This window comes from Trematosphaeria pertusa, assembly GCF_010094035.1.
Source record: "Trematosphaeria pertusa strain CBS 122368 unplaced genomic scaffold BU26scaffold_19, whole genome shotgun sequence".
Lineage (NCBI taxonomy): Eukaryota > Fungi > Ascomycota > Dothideomycetes > Pleosporales > Trematosphaeriaceae > Trematosphaeria > Trematosphaeria pertusa.
In genome coordinates, this window is record NW_022987230.1 from 488,031 (window position 1) to 506,632 (window position 18,602).

General features: G+C 57.5%; 5 protein-coding genes across 5 annotated transcripts; 1 reads left to right on the forward strand and 4 right to left on the reverse strand.

Annotated features, from left to right (window-relative positions):
• Window positions 1-59: 59 nt before the first annotated feature.
• On the reverse strand, window positions 60-1,228 carry BU26DRAFT_609975 (uncharacterized protein). The gene is made up of 4 exons (XM_033835965.1): window positions 938-1,228; window positions 861-884; window positions 533-706; window positions 60-478 (listed from the first exon to the last, which is right to left on the reverse strand). Exons 1-4 carry the CDS (start codon window positions 1,091-1,093, stop codon window positions 296-298), a joined length of 537 nt encoding a protein of 178 aa, XP_033677683.1. The 5' UTR covers window positions 1,094-1,228; the 3' UTR covers window positions 60-295.
• Window positions 1,229-1,231: 3 nt separating this feature from the next.
• BU26DRAFT_609976 (uncharacterized protein) lies at window positions 1,232-2,163 on the reverse strand (the record flags this gene model as incomplete). The annotated part of the gene is made up of 3 exons (XM_033835966.1): window positions 1,232-1,459; window positions 1,534-1,595; window positions 1,650-2,163. The coding sequence occupies 3 exons, from the start codon at window positions 2,161-2,163 to the stop codon at window positions 1,232-1,234; spliced, it is 804 nt and encodes a 267-aa protein (XP_033677684.1).
• Window positions 2,164-4,422: 2,259 nt separating this feature from the next.
• On the reverse strand, window positions 4,423-7,236 carry BU26DRAFT_130356 (uncharacterized protein). The gene is made up of 2 exons (XM_033819657.1): window positions 5,571-7,236; window positions 4,423-5,514 (listed from the first exon to the last, which is right to left on the reverse strand). The coding sequence occupies exons 1-2, from the start codon at window positions 7,135-7,137 to the stop codon at window positions 4,583-4,585; spliced, it is 2,499 nt and encodes an 832-aa protein (XP_033677685.1). The 5' UTR covers window positions 7,138-7,236; the 3' UTR covers window positions 4,423-4,582.
• Window positions 7,237-9,808: 2,572 nt separating this feature from the next.
• On the reverse strand, window positions 9,809-11,874 carry BU26DRAFT_130437 (uncharacterized protein). Its single transcript, XM_033819659.1, has 4 exons — window positions 11,347-11,874; window positions 10,733-11,249; window positions 9,952-10,683; window positions 9,809-9,901 (listed from the first exon to the last, which is right to left on the reverse strand). The coding sequence occupies exons 1-3, from the start codon at window positions 11,773-11,775 to the stop codon at window positions 10,190-10,192; spliced, it is 1,440 nt and encodes a 479-aa protein (XP_033677686.1). The 5' UTR covers window positions 11,776-11,874; the 3' UTR covers window positions 9,809-9,901; window positions 9,952-10,189.
• A 999-nt stretch (window positions 11,875-12,873) lies between these two features.
• Window positions 12,874-18,434, forward strand: BU26DRAFT_130452 (uncharacterized protein). The gene is made up of 2 exons (XM_033819660.1): window positions 12,874-17,018; window positions 17,068-18,434. Exons 1-2 carry the CDS (start codon window positions 12,963-12,965, stop codon window positions 18,253-18,255), a joined length of 5,244 nt encoding a protein of 1,747 aa, XP_033677687.1. The 5' UTR covers window positions 12,874-12,962; the 3' UTR covers window positions 18,256-18,434.
• The last annotated feature ends 168 nt before the right edge of the window (window positions 18,435-18,602 follow it).

An 18,602-nucleotide genomic window follows, 5' to 3' on the forward strand; every position in this document is an offset into this window, starting at 1 on the left:
CCTGACGTCCACCGTTTTGTCGTGAAAGCAAGCAAACATGGTTCAACGGCAGTCAGAGGCTACTATGCTACGGAAAGCCGAGCGTCCCCGCCGCAGCCCTAGGTAGGAGAAGATATAGACAAGTTTACAAGCAACAAGCGCAGAGCTTTATCAAAACCAAACCAAAAACTTGTCCCTAGCAGTCGGGGTTGGGTAGAGACACGAAGAACCCCGTGCGTGACTTCGAAGTCTACGCTAGGCAGTCGGTGCGAACAATCTCATGGAACGGGGTGAAACTCCCCACACAAGCTTCCCCCTACGGGTCCCTCACGGCAAAGATTCCTGGATCCGAAGGCCGCCTAATTACTCTCCCCGGTCTTGCCGGCTTCAGGGCCGCGGACTCTCTTCCGGAACTGTCGCCTTCGTACGATGATCGATGGGAGCTATAGGCGTGATGGTGGGCGGTGGTGCCGGCGGCGGCGGGTCCCTTCAGCGTCATCTACGATAGGAGGTTAGTGCTGTTGTCCCTGCATGGCTTGGACGTGTCACTTACCCAGTCAAGCTTATTCGGAATGTTACGAAGCATAATCGTCGTTCGAACATCGGTTCCGTCCATAATCTTCTCTCGACGGACGCGGTTGTGGGCGTCAGCGGGGTGGCGCGTGAGACCACGGAAGTCAACTTGCTGAAGGTGGCGGTGGGTCATCAAGCGGCCCAAATCGTCGATCTGAGGGTTGTGATGGTGCGGTGAGTTAGCCGCGCGCGTTCCGTTCTAGCCAGATGGCTCAAGAGTCGTCCGGACCATTGGCCTGTGAACGTTAGCCAGGGTCTCAAATACAAGACAAAACGGTTATATTACCAAAGAATGCCATTGAAAGCACAAGCATCGTCCAATGCCAGGTCTCCTGGGAATCTGTTAGCATGTGCACTACGAAAGATGGCGGACGGAGGTGCTTACGTCGTCGCTCAGACCCCAGATCGGATCACGAGCCAAGGATGCAACCGCCCAGTTAGCAGCTTCCACAGAATGGAACTCGATGCGGAACGTGAAGATCAGGTTCTCTTCATCTGTGGCCGTATGTGTCGAGGCACGGACAGTACCATATATGCTCATCGTACATTCGACAGCCTCTGTCAACCAGACAAGGAGCGTAAACGTTCATCGAAAACACGACGGCGTCCGTCAACCAAACGAGGTCCTTGGTAGCCAGGACAATCGCTGGTTGCTTATGATGGCGGTGTTTCGCCAGGCTTACGAGGATTGGAGCTTTACCTGGCCCTCGAACTCGTTGATGGAGCTGTTTTCCTGTTGACTTTGCGATGGCAACGTCATATGTGTCCACGAAGAACATCTTGACCTGGCCCGTTGGTGGTGTTTTCCTATTGACTTCGCAATGGCAAAGTCGTACGTGTCCACGAAGAACATCTTGAAGCTCCAAAGCAGCTTTCGATGTGTGCCTTTTAGGCGCGGTCGTCGAATCTGCCATGGTGATGAGCTTGGGCACTTCTGCGGCTTCTGGACGGACTCCTTGTGGAGCCGCTGAGAGTGCTCACCTCCTGGATGGACTCCTTGTACAGCTGCCGGAAATGCCCGCTGTCGCTCCCATAGCCCTCCGCTGCAGCTCAAGTCAGTAAAAAGTGTGATCAAAGCATGCGAGTGGCTGACCTACAGTAGGAGGAGCGAGGTAAGAGCCTCATCAGCCGCTCCATCCTAACGCCGGGCAGGACGCTGGACATTGAGCCCCGCTGGGCGTTGACCAGCATGAGAATGTTGTAGGAGGTAGCGTTGGCGCTGACGAGCCACAGTGTTGAGCCGGTTCTGGTGGATGCTGGCGTTCCGGTTGGCAGTGATGGCGTCCCAGGCAGAGAAGCGTGACCAGCGGTAGAGGCGGTAGGTGAGAAAGAGCGCTTCACCCAGGAGGAGGAGCTTTGGGTCCATTGGCGGTTGCTGTAGTAGTCTGCTGGGTAATTCGAGAAGGAGGCCAGGGGTGCGGTTGCGGTGGCAGTGGGTGTGCTGAAATACTTGGTAGCGATTATGGGGAGGCTGAGAGAGTGCCAGAGAAAATTTTTCAAAGGGAGAGGAGTGCTCCAGCGCGTGAAGGCGAGCAGTGTTGTGGCTGAATGAGGTTTAGCGTGGACGGTCGTCGTGAGTGACGGCGAGAAGGGCAGTCGCCCGGCCCACATTGTTGTTAGACAAAACTTCAAATTTCTTTCTCACCTCCACCTCCCTTTCTTCCACTCCACCTCTTGACATCCCCTCGCTTGACACCTTTTTGGACACCCTTTGCTCGCACCATCATGAACACCTGCTTCGTCGGTCTACTTCAACACCTTTCGAGAACGTGGCCTTCTATTTCTCGCTTGGCTGAAAAGATTTCTCAAGGCGGTCTTCAGGTGGTCCGTCTTGCTGCTTCGGTCTGCCCCAATAAGGTAGAATTGCGCACAGTATATTGACAGCCTCATCCTAAACAGAGACGAACAAAGCTAACCTGACGCCAGACACGCACAGCCACGACAAGGTCTTGAACTTTTACGGTACGTTCTGCTTTTGTCACCTCCCTCAACCCTATTTTCCCTCACCACACACCGGCCAGCGAGCAAGGAGTCCGGTTCCTCATACCGACGCTCCGCTCTAGGCCCAGAGTAGACACCCTTTCGGTCCCCTAGAGAGAGAAGCAGGCCTTCGGGGGGGCGACTCCCCGTCGACGGGCAACCCTTCGGGGTAGCACAGTGTAGCCGTTTGAGTAAAGATGTGGCCCGGGGTGGCGGACTGCATCTTTCAGTCCCTTTTTTTTCAGTCAGTTCCGGTCAACGGAAACTCGGGACCTGCATCTTTGCCTCGAAAGGGATCGACGACGCCGGACACAACCACACAGGCCCTACCCGAACTCCCATGCCTGATGTGGTAGTCTGAGCTCGGACATATCTTTTTGCGTTCTTTCGTGCTTGTTTACGCGCAGAGATTCTCGCTCTGTTGCTGATAGCCTACAGTTACCTCACCAGTTGTCCCTCTTCTTCGACGAGCGGATGCGGAGTCGCCTCCAATCTCGTCACAGCACTGGTACGTACCCTTTCCTCCCTCTCTGTTCTCGCCCCTCCTCCGCGGTCGCAAAGACCATGACCCGGGCCTCTCATATCCTCTCCCTCGTCCAGTCCTACGGACACAGCCTACATCAACAAACAAACCTTCTCTCTCTGCGAGAGAGAGACAGGCACTCCTCCAGTAGTTGGTTGAAATCCCCAGTCCCGGATTTCAACCAAGTCGTGAGCCGCCTTAGTGCAACCGTGCACTGTCAAGGTAGTGGCAGGCGTCCTAGCTACCTCGAGGGCTATTGTACATACGTGGTTTTCCGATCTCGTACATTTCTTTCTTCACCCTGCATGCTGGATTAGCAGCTACCTGGTCCTCAGAAGGGTACTGATGGCTTAGTAGGTTTCGCCGGTCGATCTCCCCTTCGCGGCTGCCTCCTCTGATCTTCACGCCTCCAAGGTTTTTTTTGGGCCCATCACGATCGCGTGCCCTCCTCCACGCCCACACTGCGCCAGGAAGCTTCACATTACTCCGCGCCCGCACTGCGCCAGGAAGGCTTCACACTACTCCACGCCCACACTGCGCCAGGAAGCTTCACAATACCTCCCTCCCTCCACCTACCCGCCCATCCTCACAAACCCAACAAGCACTCCCCTCCGACCCCTCACAGTCCACGCAGTCCACGTCACCCCCACCATCCTCTCAGCTACTCCGTACCCCACGAGCGTCTCAGAAGCCCGCTGAAACTCTAGCGCGCCACCCCGCATGACGCGCATCACCCGAAAAAAGAGCATGAGACAACAGGACAGGGGCGGGGTTTAAGGGTCCAGATCTGTGGCTGGCGGTGGTGCCGATTTCGATGGTGTGGGTTCTTTCTTTCTGGAAATAGATCTGGGCGTTTGGGGTTGCAAAGGTTAGCCGGGTTGCTGGGGTTGGATGCCTGAGGAACGATTTCTGTTTTTGAAGGGAATGTACATACGTTATTACCTACCTGCGGTCAAACGTACGATCTCATAAATAAATCCATCACACCTGCCTATCCCCAGTTCCTTGCCTACTTCCCGTTAAACGAGCACATACGTGAGATAGACAAGCAAAGCTTAAGATGCAAACATTTCTCGATATACATCGCTAACATCAAGCTACTCACCCACCGCGGGTTTTCGCCCCTACAGTATAGTAAACTACCAGCGAGCCCTAGTTGCTCCTATCTTCTCCGGAAGATTTTAGAAGTTAAGTCTACAGATGTATAGCCCGAGATGGAAGGAAAATGAGAAAGGTATTCGCTGGTATGGTAGGAACTCCCGGAAATGGTGGGAGGGAAAAGAGGGAAACGCCAGAAAAATGCATGTAACGCAGCTGTCTGCGGACCTGTCTCCGCGCCATGTAGGTATAGTCATGCTCGTGTCTCATAGTTCCATGCTTGTTGCTCCCCAAAAAAACTCAGCGATGATCGGTCTTCATCCCGAAGCACGTCTTGCTCCTGGACATAGTGTATGCACCCTCCTTCTAGTTCTGTATGACAATGATACTGTTCTGCTCTCTTCTCTTTCCAGCTCTTCGGAACAACGCTCAGGTGCTCTTGCCGGCTTCGTACACCTTGCCCATGAACTCGTCAGGGCTCTCTCGGATTGTCCTGTTCTGCAGAACTTGCAGCACAGCATCCAGTTCGCCGGTCATACAGGCGCCTTCCAGTATGCCCAGCAGACCGACCGCAACGCGCGGCGGAATCTTATCGCCCTCCACAACGTATACGTCCATAACGCGGGCAGCATGCTCGATCGAGAGCCGGTCGCAGAACAGCGCGCTGAACATTAGGAATAGGTAATCGCGGGGCTCGACGCGGAGGGAGGCAAGGCGAGTAGCGAGGGAGGGGTTCTTCTTGGATACGGCGGAGAGCGTGGAATCGTATGCGGCGGTTATGGCGGTATGGTCGCGGATGAGGAAGGAGAGCGGGAGGGGACGGTTAAGAATGTTGGAGAGCGCAATGAAGGAATCTACTGCCGTCATGTTGAGCAGGAAGAGCGCTGCTATGTGGTGCACGGCGGTAGTGGTCTCGACGTCCGGGCGATAGGAGCTGTAGGCAATGCAGACGTTTACGAGCTCTTTGTGCAGCGGCTGCTCTTCCGACTCCCGCGTCTTCGGTGCGAACATCTTCAGGTCTGGGAAGACGGCCTTGGTGTTCTCGAGGATTTCGCCGTAGCGGTAGTCGAGAGCGGCTGGACCGCGTTCCTTGTACTGCAATTGCGCCTTCTCGAGGGCGACTTTGTAAGTAGTCTCGGTGACTTCGAGCTCGTTGCCAATAGCCTTCTTCCAGACGGCCTCTCGGAGTTTGGGTGGAATGCCGTTCCACCACATCTTGCGATGGGATCCTTTCAGCTCAGGATTGCACATCTCGGTATCCCAGTTGGGCAGAAGCAAAGTAGACCAGTATTCAGCCTTGATTCGCTCAGCCTGCTCGCGTGCGAGAGCTTCTTCTTCTTGACGTTGGGCCTCGAGACGCTCTACCGGACGTCAACAGCTGTCCCATGGATCACATGTGAGTAGTGTGGGTACTTACCAGACTCCTGGATCCGAGCCTGCATTCTCTGGTATTCTTTCAGGTGCTTCTTCTCCTCCTTTGGATCTTTGGGCGGCAGCCACGAGGGCCGAGTTCGGGAAAGGTACTTCTGCTTCTCCATAGACGGCTGGAAGGGATCAATCAAGGGATCGCTCTTGCGAATTGGTGGGAGGGAGACAGCTTTTGGCTTCTCTGGCTTCTCGACCGAGGACGACCTGGAGAGGCCCGGCTGCTGGCGCTTGATTTCCTGTTGTTTCTCGAACTCGGTCTGGTACTCCTCCAATGCCTCGGTGAGCTTCTTTGCGTCGGCGTCGAGCGTGGTATACGTCGTTTCCCATGTGTTCGTCCGCTGTCGAACCAGGCCTTGGGTCGGTGGCTGGTTCTCCTTATCAGCCAGACTCGGTGATGAATGAGTAGAGAAGCGGCGGTCTGAAAGAGCTGGAGACGTCTTGGCAGACGACAGTTCGCCTTTCTGTGAGGTAGGGCGGCTCGTTGCAGGACTCGTTGAGGCCTGGGGTGGACTTCCACATGCGGAAGGGGCGGCAGAAGGGGCGGTCGACGGGGCTGGTGAGCGCTCTTGGGCAGGTCGAGGCGAGATAGGGACGTTCCAGATGATGGCGTCCTCAGGCACCTCGTCGTCTTCGTCGTCGCACTCGGCCTCCCGCTCCTTCACGCTCTTGCGAGCTGAGTGCTGCCATGACTGCCGGCGGGTGCTCATCGAGGGCGAAGGCGAGACGTCGAGGTTGTGGGAGCTCTTGCGTGCGAGCGCACGGGGCGCCGGCGGGAATGTACGCGAGCTCGAGGGAGAGGGCGACCGTGACCGGCGGACGGGAGCTGCGAGATTGGCGAGGTTTGCAAGCGATGGAGCAGAAGGCGAGGTGAAGCCCCTCCTAAACTGCTTTTTGCCCGGCGCATGCAGCCGTTGCTGCTGCCGCATGACATTGTTGACTTGTCCCTTCAAGCTCGGGAACCGTGGCTTCGTGTTCGAGGTGAGGTCTCGGAATGAGTGATGAGCCGCATGCGGCGCGGTGGCCCTGCTCGGTATCGAGGAGACGGACATGGCTCTCGGAGCGTCGAAGAGCACGCGGTTCGGCGAGGCGGCAGGCATTGGGAACGAGGACGGGCCCAAGCCGTGCACGTCGTCCAGGGTGATGTCCTCGAAGTGCGCGAGGTCGCTGGGCCCCATGACGTCTGACACTGAGGAATGGAAGCTGGACGACTTGGAGGACTTGGAGTTGGTGAGGTCTGGTGGACTGCCGGGCGGGCCGCCAAGCGCCATGTTGACGTCGGGCGAATATTGCAGTGTGGCCATGAGGGGTCGTGGTGCCTGCCGTTCCTTCCTCTTGCTGTGTCGTCGAAGCGGAGTCCCAAGGCGCGTGGGAGGGGATTGGCCGCGGCCCTTCGCGCAGACGTCGCGCTGGGACGGGATCAATGAGCGGACGTAGTCATGCTCGGATATGATATACAGGCTCTTCGAATGATGAATATAGTGCACGTCGCAGTCGTCGCCAGCCCCAGTGCCGAGCGCAGAGCTGTGGTGGTGTTCCGCGAAGAGTGTCGTGGGCATCTTGAACGTTGGGGGGGCCGCAATTTCGGGCAAGTAAATTGAGCTAAGCCCCTGACCAGATCGCGAGCATACCCCTGCCGGCCGGGACAAGAGCAGGCTGCCAGTCAACGGCAGGAACTGGGCAGTGAACGATAGATTGTGCAGGTGCGCAGATGTGAATTGCAGAGGGGGAAGCAGCGGTGGACATGGCAAACTATCAATGATGCTTCCCCTCGCCGCAAGGGGCGCCGGCGGAGTTGATGAGAGGAGGGCTGCAAGCGTCTCCAGATGCCGATTGCGTTGGAGACTGGTCAACTGTGAAACCTGGGGCTGGTGTGGCTGGTACCCGCCCGCTGTACCACCCGTTCAGTGCCGTTGACATCACGACGGCAGGCCGGCAAGTTGGCCAGGCCAATTGGAGGGGTATCATTAAATTCATTGCTGCCGCTACTCCCGACCGGCCAGCGCAACGCACCTCGATGGTGCACATCGTGAGGGGAACCAAGTGTTGACGCGCACACCCACGATGCACTTGCAGCATCTCACCCCTCCAACTGTTCCGCCGGCGCTGCACGCCAAGAGATGGCGCCCTCGAGCATGCACCGTTCCGCGCTGCCTGACGGGCGGACGGCCGCCAGTGAGCTGCGCAGCCAAGCTAGCAGTGCGCGGTGCCGCGTCTGTCTGCGCTGAAACACCGCGTCGAAGGCCTTACAAGCCAGCCTACCGTGGTTCATCAGCGAACTGGTCCGACTGTGAGACCGCCCCGGTTGCGCCACACTTACCACTGAATTTGTCTCCTCGAGATGACGCACCGCACTGTCTCCGCGTTCTGCGACGCCTTGCCGCGTGTCCGTCGCTGCAGCATCACGAACGCAAGCGCGATTATACTATCTACCGTCTCTGAATAGGTCGATATGTCAGTGATGCTCAGCAGGGTTAGCCGGGCCTTGATCGACAATGCAGCGCAGATACTGATGCGCTTGCCGATTCGAATGCTGAGAACCCTTGCGCGTTTAGGGAATAGACGTACTGATAAGCAGGCTCGAATGTATTGGCCTGGTCTTGGACAGGCTGCGAGCGTACTCAAAGGACCTCACCGCCGCTTCATGGAAGCTCTGGTGCAGGTTGGCCAGCACTGTTGGCACGCTGTTGAACGACGTGTCAATGAACATGGCTTGCAGCAAGATTTTGAACGCGCTGTTCCAGGTTAGCGATCCGCAACTGTCTTGCTTTTCTCGTACGCGCATGTCACAACCGGCTGGTGCGCTGAGAGCAAGACTTACTTGAGCGTCTTTCGATGGAATGTTTGTCCAGGCACTTTTGCCAAATCCACCGTCAAGGAGTCGGCAACGTCTGTAATTGTCAGTCTACGGTGGGAATAAGGCCGCCTTCGGACTTACTTGCGCGCCCAGAACGCTCAGAGTCCTTGCTGACTTCCAGGGTGTGCATATCGATGAGAACGCCACAGTATGGAAATTTGATATCCGAGACACTCTTCGGGATGCAGTGCCCATCCTCAGTCCACACGTCAAAGTTGGCTAACGATTTCGCAACCTTGACCGAGACGCCATAGTCAGCATGTCCGCGATGCATGACGTGTATAAAGCGCTCAGCATGCCCGCGGTTGGTCGTGATCAAGCAGAAATCGTCAAGCAATCGAAGCAGCAGCGAGTCGTTGCCAAGCGCAAAGCTTAACACGTCCCGCTCGAGCTCGGCATAGAAGAAATTGCACAGGATGGTCGAGAGGACCGAGCCCTGCGGAATGCCCGTCTTCTGGCGGTAGAATCTCTTTCCGATCTTGACGAGATTGCGTTCAACGTGCTCTCGCAATAGCTGCATCAGATCGTCCTTTGTCTCGAAATGCTGCGCAGCGGTGTTTACAAACACAGTGTTCGCCTTTGTGCCGGCGAATTTGTCGCGCACGAGGCGCTCAAAGGAATCCTTATTACCGCCAGCTCCGCTATGTGCAACATAGCGCTTGAGCGGCCTCGGGTCCACGTACTGGCCATCAAGTCGCTGCAATTGGCCCAGAGGCCTGATCTGCACGTGCTTACCAGACTGGTACTCGTCCATAGACAAGAGGCTTTCGATCATGGTCAGTAAACGCTTCTGGGGAATGGTATCGAAGCAGGATTGCACGTCCACTTTTGCAAAGTAGAGCGGACAGTTTGCGAGGCCGTGCTGTCGCAACGACTGCTTGAACGCGTCCAATCTGGGGTACATGTCGCCGACGGAAAAGAGCGAGCAGCCAAATCTCTCGGGATGCAGTGACTGCGCTGTTTAATTGACATCTGAAACCCTCAGAATGGGTACTCACCTTCTCGTAGGTAATAACATTGAATACTGGCGCGACGACAGCATTGATACTTCGACCTAGTACCATGGTGCCATTGCGCATCACTTGCTGTCTCCGTTTGAGATTCGTGATCAGTCTCACTCCGGTGCGCTTTGGGAGCAGGCGGATCTTGCTGAACCCCAGTGGACGCAAGGACAACAGCTTAGTCGCACGCTCTGTCGGCATTTCCTCGAACATGCTTAGTCTGAGGGTCGACAACGACGGCTCTGTGAGCATGCGCCACACATCGTGGCGAAAGTAGAAGAGGCGGTTGCGGTGGACGTTGGATTCTGTCACGTGGAAATTGGAACGAACCAGGGGTACCAGAAATGAATCGAACACCCAGTAAACCAGTTCCAGAACAATCTCCTGACGTTTCTCGAAATCGGACTTGGCCATCTTTGTGGTGGCGTGTTGACCGGGTGCTCGGAGCCAGGATAAATGCACAATCTGCAGGAGAGTAAACATCAAAGTGGGCTGGCATGTAAGGTACGCCTTACCTGGAGCTTCTGCGTCACTTGGTGCAGGCTAAGGGTCTCAAACCTCCGGAGCTGGATGAACTGATCTATCCAGGACATGATTATGCGCTTGTTGTGCTCGTCACCCCAGAATCCGTTGGGGATCACCTTAGCTATTACAGCTCGACAAAATGCCGACACATGCGCCGTGGGACAGGCCATATCTGTGAAACATGTTTGTTCAACCGTTCGATGCCTGGATATGGAAGGATCGATCTCCTTATCGCCATGCGCTGACTCTGCAGCTACGGGAACCGTTCCGCTCGGCTGAAGTGGGTGTTTCCTCCACTCCGGTCTGGAGGATAAATGCAGGCCCTTCACATGTCAGCTTTGCTGCAAGTTGGAGAGTGTGACGGTTAGCAGTTACCTTGACGGGGCAATAATGCCGCAGTAACTCCATGTACGAGCACCTCTGGTTGAGTCTGCGGAGCTTGTTGACCAGCGCAACCGTGTCGCCGCGGAGTCGCTTTGGGATATGCGACTTCCACTTGAGGACATGCTCTTCCGACCCGACGTTGTCGGACAGCTCTCGGCACATTGACTGATGGATTTCCTTCTCGCGCAAGGTGTAGTCTTTGAACGACATGGCGGTCTCTCGCGTATCCACCTTTGACGTGAAGACGTTGTGCAGCCCAAATTGGCGAGGGAAGACGTGCCGCATTATATGCACAGTCTGGTGAGGGTCTTCTAGATCTGGGAACCGATTCAGCACATCTAACCATCTCATTAGCATCCTGCTCCCGCTGAAAGCCCACAGACGTACGAATATGGCGCATCCCGAAGCGGACTCCTCCTTTAGCGTTAAGGGCCGCCCGCGCGTACAGCATGCGACTCCGGACAAAAGTGATGGCGTTCGGCTTCCGATTCTCGCTCACCAGGTTGGTGGGCTTCTTGCTGGTACTATTGTCTGCAGCGACTACCGCCTGGGGATTGTTCAATATGGAGCCTAGCTTCAGCTCCGAGGCTGGCACGCCGCTCAGCTGAAAGTAGTTGCCCGAGTGTCCTACGGAGGAAAATATGGCGCAGTCCAGGAGCATGTCCATCATGATGCGGTCACCTCCTTGGCCCAGAAGCGCGTGCAGTCGACACCATAGCGGTCCTTTAACGGTTTCGACGTACGTATTCCTGTAGTAGGAGACCAGTCCGGGAATGGAGTGGGCGGTTTGGTTGATTCCATTTTGGCCGTGGGCAGCTGACCGCTGGAAGCCGTGACAGAGCAGATGCGAGGGCTTGTGGGAGGTCGATTTCCGGAAAAGACGCCAGACCACAAAGTCGACAATCTGTCCCTTTTAGTAACAGCGCTCCAGGCTGGATTCGAGCAACATGACTTTATGCACAGAAGCGTTGCACTGAGCACATGTCGGGGGGATGGCTCACCTCAGACTGCAGAAAATACCCCGGCTTGAATGTGCTGGCTGTAGTCCCTGCAGGAAGCTGTTGGGAGAAGCTCTCGATGTCTCTGGCCCGCTCCTCCGCCGCTTCCTCTCGGTTCGGCGCGTTGGCAGTGGGCGGGACGCCAACCAGGGTGGAGTCTAGCAGCTGCGCCAGCTCAAGGTCGACGGAACGCGTTGCACCTGCATCTTGCCCGTGCGGTGGCAGTCCCAATTGAGATATTTTCCGTCTTCGGTTCTTGGAGGAGGAAGGAAGCCGTGACAACAAATAGTGGCGCAACGACGAGACCTCGGGGTAGAGCCGTCCCAGCACGGGATGCTCAATGCCAGCAGCCGTGGCGATGGCAGATTGGTCGGCATCCCTGGCCCTCTTGGGGGGTCTGCCGCCAGCGTGGGCACTGCGTTTTCTCTTCATGCCGGCGAGCGTGCATCGATGCGACGTGCAATGCCTGAGGCCGGCGCAGTGAGGCCAAATGGCAGGCGTAGAGCAATATCTCGGCTTGATAGTCGGAGGCGCTGCGTTTGGTGTTGTGTTCTAGGCTACTTGCCCAATGCAGCAGCACGCCAGGGGTGCGAAATTGATCGACGCGTTCAATAAATCCCGTGAGAGCCTTCTATCCGTCGCAGGGCTGTGACACTGCAAATTTAAGGTCTGGCTCGTACAGTAGCATGGGAACACGATAAGGGGCGTCCGAATTTGCGCCGTTGCGCTCAAATTGGTGGAGCCGTCGCCGCGATTGGGCTTCGGCGCCGTTGCGGCACTGACATGACACTGACGTCCAGTCAATATTCGGGCGTGGCTGGGCTAGGAAACGGAGAAAATGATACTTTGGTCGCAGCAAACAGTGGATCAGGAACTGGCTCCGCGTCGCCGTTAGAGGGCAGCGATAATGAGAGCAGTCAGTTCAGACCCGTTGCTAGCAGACACGAGGATGGGGTGTATCCAACAGTGCTCATTTCTCAACACTTTTCGGCGCCCGTCGCATCTCAATATGCATCGCGGGAGAGCGTGCACAGTGCCGTTTCTTCTGGAAGCTGGGCCCAGCCAATGACGCGGCGGTCGGTAGCAACGGCGACGAGCGACACTTGGCCGGTGCACCGCGGCGGTGGGCTCTCGTTCACTCTCCCGTGCTCCCGTAGATCAGCAACCCACTCTTCTCACCTCGACCGGGCCATCTCCCACGCTTACTGTCACCCACCTCCTCTCCTCCCCTACACCCCGCGAACAGCGCTCGCCTCCCGGCCCGACGCCTCTTGTGCACCCCGTCTGGTGTTGCGCTGGCTGCTCGCCCTCTCGTACTCCCGTGTTGCGCGTGAAGCAGTTCAGCCTGAAACAGCAGCCCCGGGTCGCAAACTTGGGCCACCAGCCGCCTCCCCACGTTATTGGCCCGCCCACGGGTTGATTGAAGGCTTCACGGTGTGAGTTGTCCCTCCGCTACCCTTGCCGCCTCGCCTTGAGTGTGCTCAAGCTCTCGCAGGCCCGCCTCCACCGCCACAGCCTGATTGGCCTACCTTCTCCCGTGTACTCTGCTCGCTGCCTTGATTCGCGCCGCCGCTTCGAGCCCTCTCGCAAACAGGACCATGGTCCGGTAGGGGTGAAGAATGGCGGAGCCAGAGCATACCACAATGCATAACTTTGCATATCACCCCAGCGTCGCCAGCTGGGTGCAGTCGACCGCGTTGGCACAGCTCGACGGCGCCTCTGATGAAGTCACAGAGCGGTCCCCTGATGACTTCTACAAGTCGCCCTTCACGCCGCCCACCGCCTTAGAATCGTCACCGCTTCCAGACGACATGACGACCACACGCCAGCGCCAACAGACGTCGAACGGAGCACCGCGCTCCACGCCAAAACCCTCAATTCGCTCCGTATCCGGCCCCGCGACCTCCACCGCACCGCGAGCAACGCCCCAGCTACCGGGCAACCGTCCGACAGTGAGGAGTCTCGCCCAGAAATTCAACCAACCCTCCTCTGCTGAGTCCTCCCCCTCAGCTCCGCGCGCTCGACCGGTGCGACCCTCGACGCAAGCGAGATCGACGCATACAAGATCGATGGTGGATTCACCGGCGTCACAAGCATCAGCCTCGTCGCCCGCTCGGCCGGCCAAGGAAGCTTCGTATGGCGCGTACAAATTCAACAACCTGAAGCCCCGTGAAAGGCCTCAGCCTGCCCCGCCATCTCCAGCAGGCGTACGTCGCGCTAACGGCGGTCGGACAAGCGTTGATAAGCAAACACCGCCTGCCCGGAGGAAGCTGTCTTCACCCACTCGAGGGACTGCCCGCCAGCCCTTCTTTGGTGAAGTGGTAGGAGAGCATAATGCATCCAGCCCAGGTTACGGAATACCAACTCTTGAGTCTGCACTGGAGGAGCCCAACTCAACCTCGCACCCAGCCGAGACTTCAACCATCAAGATCGTGACAGAGGAGTCACAGCTGCTGCCTGAGGGGTCTCATGCTCAACCAGGGCAGGCACGTCACCAGAGGCCTGCTAGCGAGATGACTTCGGGGTCGCAACAGTCACAGGCTACCGAGAACCGTACACCGCGGAGGCGCTCCCCACCGTCGAGGATTCCCGTAGCGACGCGACGCATGAGCGCAGCGTCAGACTCGAGTTCCTCAACCCGATCGCTAAGATTCGGTAGTGCGCGTCCGGTCGGTGGGTATAACAGGCTGTCGCCTACCCGTCAACGGGGAGCCCCCGCCGGAAGAGCGGGCTCGTCTCCAAAGAAGTCGAAACCAGTGGCTCAGCCAACGTTGCCGGCGGGAAGCTACCGTGGATATCGCGAGCGCGGAAAGCCTGCACCGGGTCCCAATAGCGGGCCTAGTGTTCCAGCCGTCATCTCCGCCCCGCTTCCACCCACCTCACCTCGTCTTCGAAATTCTCGAGAGCGGCAAACACTGCAGGAATCCCCCGGCTCCAGGAGTGCCGACGCCCATGCTTCTGGACAGGATTATTTCGGAAATGATACTGCCTCGACCGTGCAGCAGCCGCAGATGACCGAGTCGGAGCACGCAGATGGAGGACTCCTCATCCACGATGCCTATTCCGCCACCGAGAACGCCAGTGGACTCGCCGATGGCCCCGATAGGTTATCAACACCGCAGCAGCCGGTTTCGAATGGCCAGGACTCGAGTGTTGCGCCGATGCATTCGCAATCATTAAGCCTCCACACGCAGGGTTTGCAGGTGCAGCCGCCTGCGCAGCCGACATCATCCACGACCGACTTTGAGTACGACGAATCTCCCGTGCTAGGAATGCCTGGGAGCTTCATGATGACGCCTCCGATTGTCCAGCATACCCCGCCAGCAATATCTAAGCATGAAGAGCAGCAAAAGGCTCAGCCCCCGCCGGTCCTGGCACCCGAAGGAGAATTCCTGCCGGCACGTGCATTCTGTCCGCCGAGCAAAGAGCAGATACCAGAGATTTCACATGAGGAGGGCGCACAGGAAGTGCAGTCAGAATTCGGGCTGAGAGAATCTATTCCGATCATGCTCGGCTCTGATGGGCCACATGCAGGATGGAACGCGGTGGCGACGCGCTCACGACACTCACCGCGGCTGAGCATAGGTGCTCACAGGTGGCGCGCTGAACCGCTGGACTCAACTGGAACGATATCCTATCTGGAAGAGGACGATTCCCCCATTGACCCTTTTGCGCACCGAGACTCGCTCCGGCCCGATGACTCTGCTAGCGTGGCCTTCTACCGCCAAACCGGCCAGCGGTCCCCTCACTGGACGCCGAAGATGGGCAACGTACCAGAGGCGGGTTCCTTCACGCTGGATAGCGAGGCCTACAGTGTCATCAACAAGGTCTTGAACATGTACCACGGGTCGGACATGATCACGCCCGAGATGGCGCACGACTCGCGGGAGCAGGTCCAGAGCGTCTCCCCCATCATCGCCCAGCACAAAGACTGGGGATCCAAGGAGGCCACCGAGACATATCTTGCGAGGCTGCTCAGCGATGCAGCTGGCAGCGAGGAGAGGAGGGACGATGAGGCATCAGCTGCAACGGAGCAGCCCAGCGGCCCGGCCAGCCAAAGCGTGCCTGCGCTGAGCATCCGCGACCTGGCCGAGGACCCCGAGGAGCCTATCGTGGGCGGGACGGCGATCATATTCCCTCCCGAATCGCGGCGGTACTCGCGCGGCTCTGGCGGCTCGACGACGACCACCATCTGGGAGGGCCCAAGCCGGCCCGACAGTTCTTCCGGACCCCTGGCACGTGACCAGCTCCACGGCAACGCGCCTCTGCCGCTGGCTCTCGCTCCTCACCCTCCGCCAAAGGACTGGTCGAATTCACCCGCGAACCACCTGCCCGAGATAGCTGGCGCCGGCGAAGGTCTCGGTCTGTCCCTGCAAAGCAGCCTACACGTGCACCATCACCAGCAGCAGCACCACCAGCAGCAGGCAGACGAAATACAACAGCAGCAACAGCCCCCGCCGCCAAAGCCTGCGTACTCACCCCCGCCGCCGCCGAGGCCGCACGTCCTAAGCCGCAATAACACCCAGGAGGAGGCCACAGACATGGGTCAGGTCCTCTCCAAGCTGCGGAGGGAAGACGCTGCAGAAGCGCGGCCTGCGGAGAAGCAGTCTGTCGCAGAGGTTAACGGCAACCAGCAGCTCGACCCTACGACGGCCGGGCTTCGCAAGCGCTATCGCGTCATCGAGGAGCTCACCAAGACCGAGCATAGCTTCTGCATCGACATGATGGTTGCCCACAACATCTTCGAGCTCACCGCGGGCGAGGTCATGGAGGACAAGGACCGTCGCACGCTCTTCAGCAATTGCAAAGACCTCGAGAAGTTCTCGCACGCCCTCTGGCAGTCGCTGAAAGATGCTATCAAGCCCATCGTCAACCAGGCGAAGCAAATCGACGACCAGCCGTACGACGAGTTCATTAATTGCACTCCGGACAACGACCGCAATGTGGACATCGGTGCGGTGATGTTGCGCGCCACGCCTAGGATGGAGCGATTGTATACCACATACTACCTCAATCACGAGGATGCGACCAACTTCATCAAGAAGCACTCAAACAACGCAGAGCTCCTTGGCTGGGTCTTGGCATGCTTCCAGCACTCCGCTGGGCTTACGAATGCTTGGGACCTCGATTCTCTTCTCGTCAAGCCATGCCAGCGGATGCTCAAATACCACATGCTTCTAGAGCAGTTGCTAGATGCTACGGACCCCGACCACCCGGACCTGCCGCAGCTCAAGGCTGCTTACGACGGCATCAAGCAGATCGGCGAGCGCATCAATATGGCGAAGAAGCGCCAGGAGACACTTCGAGCGGCGACCTCGGAGGGAAAGAAGCAGAAGAACAAGGGTCGATTCGGCAAGTCAATCGTCAAGGCTCTCATCTCCAACAAAGACCGGGCCAAGCAGCTACAGGAGGCCGCTACCATCTTCGAGGATCAGGAGTACAACTCGGTCACGCAGAAGTTCGGCGGCCACTTCTTCCAGATTCAGATCGTCATTCGCGACTTCGACAATTACCTTGACTCCATCACCGACCAGATGCTACAGCTTAACATCGTCATGCTGGCCTTCGTTACCATGTCCGAGGTCGGACCGTCTGCTAATCCCGAGATGGAGAGCACGTGGCGACGTTGGGCGATGGGTTACCTCGAGCTGCAGAACAAGGCTCTAGATGAACATGTAAGTGTTTTGTCCGTGTACCGTTGCCTTATCCTAACAATACCGACAGAAAACCGCTGTGCGTGACCGCGTCATGAAGCCGATTAGCCAAGTCTGGGACCAATGGGTCGGTCCACAGAAGCTGATGGAGGAGCGCAAGAAGGCTCTCGTCAAATACGCCGAATATAAGCGCGCACTTGAGCGTAAGGAGAAGGTCAGCGCAGGGCTTGAGGAAGCTGCTAGCGACTTCCTCACCGTCAACGACGCCCTCAAGCAGGAGCTGCCCCAGCTGTACGAGCTTACCAAGAAGTGCATCCGCACGTGCCAACTCATCTTTCTGTACATTCAGAAGGATTGGTACAAGACTTGCTCTAAGAAGATTCTTCCGCTTCTCGAGAGCGAGCCGCAGCATACCACTTCCATCACTTATGACTACAAGACCTATGTCGACCGTTTTAGGTCTGACTGGCGTCAGATGGAAGATCGCGCCAACAGCCTCGCCATCGTCAACCATGAGCTGCTCAATAATGCGGCTAACTTCACCTCGCCGGTACCCACCTTCTATTCGGACGACGGCTCGTCTCGGAAGTCGTCCTCCCGCCGTACCGAGTCCGTCAGCAGCGAAATGTCCATGATCAACAATAGGAACCGCAACAGCGGCGGCTATGGCAGCACCCGATCTGGCATGACCTCGTTCGAGGGACCGCCTCGCTCTTCGCCTGCTGCTCCGTATCCCGGTCCTTCTAACTTCCGCGAGCGTGGTGGTGGCGCAATCAGCCCGCGTTCCGAGACCAGTGAGGCAACTATTACTCAAGCTCGCCGTCCCGCCTGGACCAACCTCGACGGCACCATCGAGGACCCCTATGCCGTTCCCCCCAGCATCGGTGCCTCGTTCCTCAACCCCGCCCCCTCTGGCTCAAACCCTGGCTCATCCCGCGTGTCCGGCGTCTTCAACTCGGCCCTGCCCATGTCCGACTCCCCATCCAGGCCTGTTGCTGACACTGAGCTCCCTGCGACTCCTGGCGAGATGGACGAGCCCGAGGTTCTCTTCCTGGCTGCTAGTCTGTTCGAGTTCAATATCGCGCACGATCGTCGCGAGGGTGGCATTCCGTACCTTGTCTACGTGCCCGGCGAGATCTTCGACGTCATCGGCATGAAGGGCGAGCTCTGGCTTGCACGCAACCAAGACGATCCGACCCGCACCGTGGGCTGGATCTGGGAGAAGCATTTCGCCCGGATCCTCCCGGAGGAGGTCTGATCTGATTTCCTTACTCACATTTCCTTACCCTCTGACTGACGGAGTTTTGGTCAGGCCCCTTGGCGGCCTTTTCAGGGTTCCTTAGTCCCACTACCAGGCGTTGCCTTCTTATGATTCCCCTTTTCCTCCTTTTTGCGACGGCTTCTTCTTCTAGGGCTTCTGAAAACTGGGTGAAGGGCCTTCTGGGCGGGTTTTGCATGGGTGGCGTCACATCCTGGACCGTAATTTCTGCATGGATTAGGCTAGGCATTTGCATCGCGACGATGCTTGGGATAGGACTTGTATACTATAGTAGGCTCGATGAAAGAGCGGAATTCGTGGAAATCTTCCTTATACTTGCCTTGCCG